This window comes from Tupaia chinensis, unplaced genomic scaffold, assembly GCF_000334495.1.
Source record: "Tupaia chinensis unplaced genomic scaffold, TupChi_1.0 Scaffold000159_1, whole genome shotgun sequence".
NCBI lineage: Eukaryota > Metazoa > Chordata > Mammalia > Scandentia > Tupaiidae > Tupaia > Tupaia belangeri.
Window position 1 is genome coordinate 7750846 of NW_006159630.1, and position 10506 is coordinate 7761351.

General features: G+C 61.4%; 1 protein-coding gene across 1 annotated transcript in view; it reads right to left on the bottom strand.

The window, feature by feature from the left end:
• Nucleotides 1-3484, bottom strand: part of KIF19 (kinesin family member 19) — a 39136-nt gene extending 35652 nt beyond the window's left edge. Inside the window, exons 1-2 of the mRNA XM_006145856.3 lie at nt 3446-3484; nt 1669-1749 (exon numbers count right to left, since the gene is read on the bottom strand). Of these exons, the coding sequence (XP_006145918.1) occupies nt 1669-1749; nt 3446-3484 (120 nt within the window). The remainder of the gene's footprint in view (nt 1-1668; nt 1750-3445) is intronic.
• Nucleotides 3485-10506: the final 7022 nt, after the last annotated feature.

A 10506-nucleotide genomic window follows, 5' to 3' on the forward strand; every position in this document is an offset into this window, starting at 1 on the left:
GCTCGGCCTTGCGGGCAGAACTCGGCTGGATTAGCCGGACTCCGGGAGGGGCCTCTGTCTCTACCACAGGGCCGTGTGGGCGCACAATGGCTGGACCCTACAGGAGCGTGTTTCCATCAGCATTAGCCCCCACGCCAGCTGGGAGGCAGCAGCAGAGAGACATCATTGTCCCAGCCCGAGGACCTGATATCCTCCGGACCAGTTAGACAGACAGGGCGTGGCCTCACGTGGATTGGCCCGTCTCGTCTCCTGAGCTCCCTGGCTCTTCGGACCTGGCCCCCAGCAGCAGCCCATCCAGCAACCCGGGCACGGCCAGCCTCTTCACAGACGGCCATGACTAGCTCCCATTACACCCTGCCTGTGTGCCAGGCCCTGGGGGAGTCCCGCACGTGTGAGCCCAAAAGTCCCGCTACAGAGGCCATGTGACTTGTCCCCGCTTAGATACGGCAGCTACGGCTCCTGACAGCACCCCTCGCCCCAAGGCCACGCAGCTGCCACGGGGCGGAGCCTGTCCCACACGATCAATTATGCTCATCTCCAGCCGGGCCTGAGCAGGTCAGACAGGGTCTTCCCCGTCATCCTGCCTTCCTTGGGGCCTTTGAGGAAGCCCACCCTCTATCAAAAGGGGGCAGAGGAGGAAAAACCAGGAGGCTGGCCACGCGTGGCTCTCCGTGCCCACAGCTCCAGCATGGCTAGAGGTGGTGGCTGCCGCCAGCCCGAGGGAAGCAGGTTTGCAGCCTCAGCCCCCGTACCCCCAAGTCCAGCCTGACAGACCAGCAGGTGCCCACCAGAGCTGCTTCTTGCGCCGTGGGCTCCCCGGCCCCGCCAGCACGTCCCACCAGCGGGAACTGCTACCTGGCACCAAGCTCACACCTGCTCCACACCGCGCCCTCAGCCGCAGCCCCATACCAGCGTCCTGGCCTTTTCTGGGCTCCTCTGCGTCACGGTCCCTCCCACACGGGGCCTGGCATGTGGTGCCCTCTGGTCAGGTTTCTCTCCCTCTGGCACACACTGGATAACCTCCTCCCCTTGGGGTCCAGCTGCAGCTCCTCCGCTGGAGAGGGCCCCTCGTAACCTCGGGCAGGGCCAGGTCACACGCGTGCCTCTGCAGCCCGCTAGCTGTGCTCACATCTGCGATCAGCTCTCCGCCCTGGTGAGGCCAGAGAGGACGGGGCCTTTCCTGTTCACGCTTCCCGGCTCAAAGCACGGTCCCCGCGTGCTGTGGGCACTTGGTAGACACTGCTTCTTGTGCCCTGCTCACCTCCTCGTGGTGACATTAGGACCAAGACTGCAAAAGGCCAGCCACGGAGTGCCACGTGAGCATCTGGAGTGGGCTTCAGCTCCAGGCCTCGGAAATAGCCCCCACTGCTCTGTGGGTACCAGGCAGAGTAAGGTGGGAAGTCTGGCCCTGGCATATGAAAGGTCAATGATCAGAGTCCACCCAGGCTAGGGAAGCTTGCAGCTCTCCTGGGGTCAACCCAGGGAGGCTTCCTAGAAGAAGAGCCCCTGGCTCATTGATGAGGTCACAAGTGGTACCACACAGACTTCCACGAGTAGAGGAAAGGCTCTGCGGTGAGCCACAGCAGAGGGGCCCCTCTTCCCCTCCCGGTGAACTGACCCATCTGAGAGGACCCCTGCCCTGCCACTGCACACCCCAGCCCTGCGTACCTGTTCATCCACTTTATGGGCAATGAGGGTGGCTCCTTCCTCCAGCTCGGCCACGCTGATGGGTCGGACCCGGAGCGCCACCTAGGAGGGAAGATCAGAGCCCTGGGATTAGGAGAGGACCCTGTCGGGGAAGACAAATGACCCCAGGATTCCTCCCCCAGGCGTGGCTGTGCCGGGGTCCAGCCATCTCGGGCCTCCCTTGTCCTAAGGAGAACTCTGAGTCAGGGCCAGAAGAGGAGGGCCCACAGGGTGTCGGGGTGTCTGCGTCTGCACAGCTCCCCAGGGGCCCACCCTGCAGGGAGCACCCTAGCGGGGAGAGCTGCCTGCTCCTCCAGGCCGCACCGCTCACACACCCCGGTGAAACCCTCGCAGCTTCCCTGGGTCTGAACGGGGAGCCCTTGGCACCGGGGCAGCCTGTGCACCTGCCAACGTGGGTGGCGTACTACCCTGAAGGCACAGACCCCCCCCCCCTGGCTCTAGGATGGAGTAGGCGGTGGAACGAAGCAGGATAAGTCCCCTCGTCTTCCTAACAACCCGAGGCCACCTTCCTACCAGGGAGAGTGCCCCTGAGGGTCCCTGTCTCTGCCTAGTCTCCTCCAGCCAGTGAGAGACAGCTGGTCTTCCTGTCCATGGGTCTCCCCAGAGAAAGCAGAGAGAGTGAGCCTCGTGCCCACCCAGAGCAACCCCTGCTGGGTGTGGGCAGCACGAGCAGCCCTCACGCCAAGTGAGGACTCTTCACTTTCAGAGGGACCCAACGCTGCCATGTTGTCTTTATCGGCCTCCTCGGCATGCTCCCCTGGAGGCAGGGACCCCCTGTCCCTGCACTGCGGGGCACCCCAGGCCCACCGAGCCAAACTGTTTCAGAGACACATTCTAATTTGCCGGGGGAAACTTGCAAAGCCTGGGGCTTGCTTTGGTGCTGGGCCCAGGTGCCTCTGCGGATCTTTGGAGAAGCAGTGCACCCCACGGAGGTAGGGTGTCGGGGTAACATTATCCTCCAGTCTCATCGCCACCCACCTGCTATGATAAAGGCCCGCTCCCAGATACCAGAAGCTGGGGCTGGGAGGAAATGGGAGAGGGGGACACCCACCTGGCCACCCAAAGCCTTGTGTGGCCTGGGGTCACGAGACTTCCTCTCACCACTGCAGCCCCCTTGCTCCCCCCACCGATAACCCGGAATCTGTACTTCTGCCCTCTGCTGCCCCCACTGCCACCTCCCTGTCTGTCCCAGACTCGGGCTCTGGGGACCCATCAAGGCTGTTTCCAGTACTCCCTGGAAAACTGAGTTCTGGCTTGGACAGTCTGGGCTATAGCCCAAACCAGCCCCATGCAGGCCCCTCTGACCCGGGAGTAGGGGTGGGAGTTCAGGAGATGGTGGTGGGTGGGGAAGGCATCTTGTCTTCCTACTGGTGATCCCCAACTCCCTTTAAACTCCCCGCTTCGCCAGGTCTGGGGTACCCTCTGGTTCACCGGGAACCCCCACCTTCCTTCTGGGGCAGGTGAGCCCTGCCTGCTCCTGGCTTTTCCGGATGGGACAGTGTTGCTGCAGAGACCCAGCACAGGCTTAGGGGGTAGGGTTCTCCTGGGAGGCTGAAGAGGGGCGGGGTTGAAGTCTGGCACTTTCTTGGACTCAGGGTGGCTGGACACCATCCTCTAGGACTTGGGGGAAGTTGCTCTAACCTCAGGTCCCGGCCCCCCTGCGGGTCCTCTAGTGGGGTGAAGTGAGGGGACAGGCAGTCGGAGGCCAGGGACCCTGGAGGAGGATGAAGAGTCTCACCATGAGCTGCTGGTCCTTGGAGTCCCCGCTGTCCTTCATGTCTGCGGCGGGTGGAGGGGCTCAGGCCGCGACACCAGGCATGACCGAGCGGCACCTGCACTTGCCGGGTCTCCTCCTGCCGCCCCGCCTGCACCGCTGCTGCCTGACAACCCGAAACCAACAACGCGCCCGCGGCCAAGGGCGCTGACCGGGAGGCGGGGCGAGGAAGGGCACGGACAGCGCTGCCCCGCCCTCTGCTCCACGCCCCTCCCCGCGCTGTGGCCAAGAGTTGGCCGCCTCCCCCTGGGAGGCGCCCGAGCCCTCGCTGCTGTCGCTGTGCGGCGTGCGCCGACCTGTGCGTTTCTGCGGCCCTTGGCTCGTCTGTGAGTCCGCCTGGCGCAGCGGCGTCCGTTTGGTAGCTCCTCGGCTCTTGCCCGCGCCCCCAGCTCGCGGCCGGACGCCTACCCATTGCTCGCCAGGCACGCCCGGCCTGGCACGCGGCTCTCTGGGCAGCACTCCCTGCTCCTCCTGCCACGCGCATCTGCTCCGCTCTCGCGCCCGGCGGCCCCCATGTCTTCAAGGCGCTGGGAACCCTTTGCGTTTCTGTGGGCCCCGCGTGCATCGCTGTGCCTGGCACCTCTGGAGGGTGCCTGCACTCACTGTGTCATGGCAGAGGGAGAGGGGGAAGGACGGTGGGCAACGGATGCTGTCTGCCCAAGGGGTGCAGGGGAGCACCACCTTATCTGGGAGATTACAGAAGAGTCTGCCTCAGTGTACCCCGCTAGCAAACAAGGCTCTATCCCTAACCCAGAATCTAGGTCAGGGCGTGTGGGTCCCTGTACCTTCTGGCTCCTTGCCTGCCTGAGGAGCCCTGGGCTGCAGGATAGTGTGGGTCCACCGCTGCTGCTCCATCCTTGGCGACAGTAATGATTACATACTCAGGGAGCATAGTGGAAAGATTCCCGGCCTCCAGAGGCTCCTGGAAAACAGGATTCCAGTCCCAGCTCGGCCTGACCTGCCAGCCACCTGAGGCCCATTTTCTCTGCCCGCCTCTGGGCTCAGGGTCCCGGCGAAGCTGGAGCTCTCCTGATTCCAGGGTCATCTTTTGTGTCATCTGCCCCCACTGAGGCCGAGCTGGCAGGCCCTGCAAAGATGGGGAGAGGGAGCCGTGGTGGGGTTCCCTTCCCATGGAGGAGCTGGGCAAGGAAGAGTGCGCATCCCCAGGGGCCATCCCAGACGGCCTGGCACACGTCCAGAGACAGAGCATGATGCCAGCCTGTGCCCTGGGACTGGCTTCCCAAGCTCCCCCAGGAGCACGTGCTGGGGATAGTGATTAATCAACAGCTGCAAGAAGCAGCCACTGCCTGGGTCAGATGAGAAGACACACCGAGTAAAACTTGGTGGAAAACGAGCCCCCTGCAGGGAGTCCCAGGTTGGGTCCTGATCTCTCGCCCAGGCTGCCCGGAGGCTGCAGCCGAGGCTGACGGCCTCCGAGCGGGGAGTTGCCACGTGGATCAGATGAGCTGCTGTGTCATGCTTGCTGTTTAGACCCCTGAACAGAATCTACCCGGGTCAGCCCAGGAGGCTCCTGGACTATTGGGCCTAGCTGGTTATTGTTTATTTGTTTGTTTTGTTTTGTTTTCCTTTACTGGCCCTCCACATGCACAAACCCTGCCCAGGACGGCCACAGGGACTGATGGACATGAGGAAGCAGCTTCAAAGCTGCGATCCTGCCTGCCCTGCGTGGAGACTCGCTGCAGTCGTCTTCATTCTGTTTTCTCCACTTTTGCATTTTGTCAATGAAACCGCCCGCTGCTGTAAGCCGTGTTTATACTGTCTACATCGGCGTTTACTCGCTTGTTCTGTCCCCTCGTCTTTTTCAGATCCTCTACCTCGCAGGTGTCCTCCTCGTCCTCGTCTCATGGCCCTCCCACCTGACATAGCAAGGCCTCTTGGGGTGCTCCCTGCCTGAGGTTCTGCTCCCCCGGCTCTTCCCACTTGGGAAAGGTACGGCTCCCTCTTTTTCCTAAAGGCAGAAGCCTTACCCCTCACAACCTCCTCCGCAGCCTCCTGCCACCTCCGTTTAACTCCAGAGTGAGCTCTCCACTCGACCGCCCCTTCGTCCCCAACGCACGCTGCAGCTGGGTCTGCCTGGCACACCCGTTCCTGCTCTGTCAATTTCCCTCCACCCTCCACATCAGGGCCCCTGTCTCCTTGCCCTCAGCACTCTTCTCCTGGGCTCAGGAGGGCGCCGGCCCAGGCACAGACAGTACCTGCTGTCTGCAGGCCAGTGCTGCCCGGGTCTGACCATCCAGCCGCCCCTGGTTCCTGTCCCTCCTCTGCCCCCACTGCCACTGCCCAAAGGCTGGGATGTCACAGGGTCTCATCCTGAGGGCCACAGCATTCCGTCTGGGCTCTCCAGTTTTCTTCTGCACCGTTCTAATCCACTACCAGTGTCGTCACGGTACTTTAGATCCTGCCACGGCTCCCCATGCTTTCTGTACGGACTGGGCCTGCTAGCCTGAGTCACAGCCTTCCCTGCTTCCTCCTTGGCTGTTGCTCCCCCTGCCCCTGCTTGACCAGGCCCAATCCCACCCGGTCCTCCAGTGATCATCTCTCTGGTCCCTGGGCTTCGTTCCTGCCACTCGGTCCTGGAGGGTCTGTCTTCCACTTATTTGTCTGGCTAACCCCTTCTCTGAAGCTCATCTTCCATGTCACCTCTGTCTTTGGGAAGCTGCCTCTCTAGCCTGTGGAGTTCTCCTGGGGCCCATCGGGCTGCTGCTTCTTCCTTTTATTTTTTTATTTATTATTATTTTTTCATTTGCTATAGGACGCATGTGCACACCAGAGAGAGAGAAAGGAAGTGAAAAAGGACTTCCTCTTTGGGGCACACGTGCTCATATGCCCAGAGTGCTTTTCAGACCACGTGGTCTGGGACTTGAACCATGCGGTTGGCTGTGTGGGATCCAGCCCCTTAACCACCACGCCACCTAGCTGGCTCCCATCAGGCCTCTTCTCCCACCTCTAGCGATGGTAGAAGGCAGGCAACCCAGGTGTGCCCCTGCTCATGGTGATTGGCTCAAGGGCATGGGTTATGACCCAAACTGGGCCAATCAGAGCCTTTCTTTCCCTGGAGTTTGTTACGATGGGAGAGAAGATGACTTTGGGGGTCACTGGCTGAGACTGAGGTCACGCCTAATTCCTTTGCTGGTCCACTGGCAGGAGAGCGTGGGAATGCAGCTAAAGGAGAAGTGGCCCAGACGGAGCAAGGAGTGAGACCCTTTGCCGGAGGTAGCCAGTGAAGCCCCTAAGCCCTCTTCAAGTTTCTTGAGTCAACAAATGTCCCTCTGTGACTTTAGTTAAACGTGTAACCAGTAGAGGGCTGACAAATACCGGGGGCCCAGCCTGAGCCCCACCAGCCTGGGTCCGCTTTCCTATGGGCCTCTCTCCGGCAGCGCCCCCTACTGGGACTGGAGTCACCTGTCTCTCCTGTGTCTTTATTATCTTTTCAGAATTGCTTATTTAATCTTATTTATTAGATATTTTTTAAAAATTGCTATAGAGCATGTGCACTCACCAAAGACAGAGAGAGACTGAGAGAGAGAGAGGGAGTGAGAAAGCAAGCCACCAGGTCCAGAACGTGAACTGCCACGAGGGAGTCCGCGTGGGAGTGCAGTGCCTTAGCCACCACACCACCTGCTGGCCCCTCGCCTGTGTCTTAACTTGCTGTTTCCAGCCCAGAGCCAAGTGACAGCGGAGTCAATAAACAGGTGGAACCACTGGGGCAAACCTGGTTACACACAGCCGTGAGTCTCGCTCAAACCACAAGTGAGCATTTAAGATCCCTGCAAACGGCCGCACCCAGTCACCCTGGTTTCGTCCTCGGCTCTGGCAACCATGGTGTAGTGAGCACCTGCCATCTGCCAGAGGCCGTGGGAGGAGCTGGATCTGTTTGTACATCACCCCCCCCTTTGGCCTCAGCGTCCTTGGGGTCAGGGAGGTTGAGCAACTGGGGGTCATCACACTGCAGACCTCACAGCTGACTGCAAACCTGCTTGGCTCAAGCTTCGCCAAGCTGACATCTCCACCTCCCAAAGCAGGCCTTCCAGTGGGCAGGCCCTCCCATCCCTGCATCACGACGTCTGTGACCGCCCCTGTGCGGCCATGCCTCTCCAGTCGGAGATGGACGGCAGCCCCCACCAGTCTTACATTCACCTGCAGTTGGAAAAGCTGGTTTCCAAGAGCCCTGAACACTCTCTAAAGCCCTCTGACCCTAGGGCTCAAGGGACCGCAGTCCCCCCTGCGCGTGGGCTGGGCATAGGCTTGATTGCCTCGGAGTAAAGCCAGGGATAGGATGGGGAGCGATATTGAGACACTCTCTTCGGCCTCCCCTTCCAGGCGTGGGGGTCCGTTGCTGAAGGGGCCCGAGGAACAGTTCTAAGCCCCCCTAGCAGCTCCTCGTACTGGAAGCCCCCACTAGCGACGATGTCTTGGTGGCCGTCAGATGCTCCTAGGTGGAGGAGGGCACAGATGTCCGCTGAGCATGTCCTCTGAACCAAGGGGTTGACGTGGCCCTAATAAGGCAGGCAGAGGTGCAGAGCGGGAAGTGATTCCACTGCCATCGGCCACTCCAAGCTGCTATCTTCTCACTAGACACCACGACGTCCTCCCGACGGCCCCAGCTGCTGCCCCCCAGGCCGTGCGAGAGAGCAGAGGTGTGAGCAAGCGCCCCTGCTCCTCCGCGACCCTCGGAGGGAAGGCCGAGTGCTTGGTGCAAGGCTTCGCCCAGGCTCAGCCCTGCGTGACTCGGTGTCCCTTCAGGCTCGCCCCCCGTGGCTCTGGCCCTCGCTCACCCAGACACCTCAACCTCACTCTCCCTGCTGGTCAGAGCAGTGCCAGCTGCCTCTGCTTTCTTTCAAGTTTATTTATGGATTCCTCCCATGAGGAAGACAGACAGACAAGCACCCTCAACACGGACTACACCACGAGCCACTCCCGCTAGCCGGGAGCACAGACATGCGTGTACAGGAGGACCTGGGTCGTGAACCTGGCACCTTTGCCAGTCGCCTCCACACGGTAGAGCATGGCCTATCTGCTGCACCACTGCGTCGGGTGTTTTGTGCCGACTTGCCTGGCCAGGGCACGTCCTCCATGTAGACGTTCTCCATATAGTTTTCACGTAGGCATACACATGTGCACACGCGTTCACCCCCCCCCCCGGCCCCCACTGCCTCATGCTCCTTCTCAGGGTCTCGGCTTCATTGCCACGTCCTCACGGAGGCCTCCTGGACGGCTCCTTCCACTGAGAGTCTAGGTTAGTCCCTCCCGTTGTCCCTTCCTCTCATAGTGCCCTGGACTGTCATTGTCACCTGGACATGCCGGGCTATAGGCATCGTGCACGTGTCACATCAATCCTCCTGCAGTGGGTGGGCCTGCATCTGGTTTACCTGCCACTCCGGGGCCTGCACCTGGCCCAGTGCCGGACGGCCAGTGCCCAGGCTTTGTCCCGCCCATGAGTTCCCATCGCTCGTTCCCCGCAGTCCTGCAGGCTGGCCGCCAGGCCCATGGCACACAGGGGCTGGCTCCTAGGTCCCTGGATACTAAGCTGACGCGATGGTCCTCAGCGGTCACCTTTGCCCCCCTTTGGGCCTCAGTGCCATCCCAGGGGCCTCTGGACCCTGACAGAGGGCAAGAGGGCCCCCCTCAGATCCTTATCCTGCGTGGAAGGGAGTGGTGGACAGTAAGTCTCCCAGTAGTGGTGGGCTACTGTGGTTGCAGCTGAAGAACCCCTGGGTCAGTGGCACCTTTACTAACCAAGTCAGCTCATGGAGGAGAGGAGCACACACTCCCCTGGGGGCCTGGATGGATGGACAGCCGTGCTGTGGACACTTGGGGCTCCACGTCTAGCCCTGCCCAGATGAGCTCCCTCCCATGGTCTGCACCGCTCACCCACGGAGGTGTGCTTTCCAGTGGCCTCTGGCTCTCTGTGCCCTGTGGTTTCGCTTTGCTCCCCTGGGGGAGAGAAACAGCAGGTTCCCGGTGAGGCCGGCACAGGTCACTGCCGCGTGGACGTGGCAACCCGCCCCATGAGCATAGGCCTCACGCTGCCCTTTGTCCAGCGCTGTTGGCCTAGGGCCTTCCTCCCTCCTCCCACGGCCCATTCCTCAAATGCCATCCAGGCACAGTGGCATGCTCTGTGTCCATGGCGAAGGATTTGCACACCCCAGCAGGTGGCCTCCTTCTGCAAGTCCAAGCCGAAGGCCAGCATTCTAGTAGGTTCTCCTGCCTTGGAGCTCATCACGCCAGACTCTCACCAGGGGCCATGGGTGCCAGATTAACACGACATGGGGCTTGGCCTTCCTCTGGGGTTGCTTCACTTGGATAGAGCTCTCTCTCCAGGTGAGCGTCCCTCCATGGCGCCCCTGCTGACAGTCTGCACAGGACAGGTCTTCATGCGGGGGGTGGGGGGTGGGTGGGAGGAGCTGCTCTGAGCACTGTGGGATGTTGAGTGGCGTCCCTGGTCTGTACCCACTAGATGCTAGGAGCACTCCCCTTACCAGTCGTGTTGACCCAAATGTCCCCAGGCACTGCCAGCTGTGTCCCCCAGCTGAGAATCACAGCTCTGAGCACGGGGTGCCTTAGAACAGCACGAGGGCCATATCCCTGCACGGTGAGGGCCTGCCGCTCCCTCCTGGCATCGGTTGCCTGCTGCCGTGTGGCAGTACTGGGTGGGAGCGGAAACCCTGCCTAGCCCTCCTGTCACAGGGACCAGGAGTGCTGTGTGCATGGCGTGGGCGCTGGGGCAGTGGCCCGGGCCAGGGTCTGCACTCCACCGCCCACTCCCGCTAGATCCAGCAGGTTCTCCCCGTCCCTTGCCTGCCACCTGGTAACGGGCTGAAGAGGGCGAGGTCACTGCTGGGCTCTTGTGCCGCTCAAGCACGGGGCAGAAGGAAGCGGAGGTGTAGCCACTGTTGGCCCGAGCAGCAGCTGCTGTGAGTCCTTCCTCAGGGAGACTGTTTTTCAGTTTTGCCATAGGGCACGTGTGCTCGCCAGAGACAGAGAAAGCTAGAGAGCACCCTCTA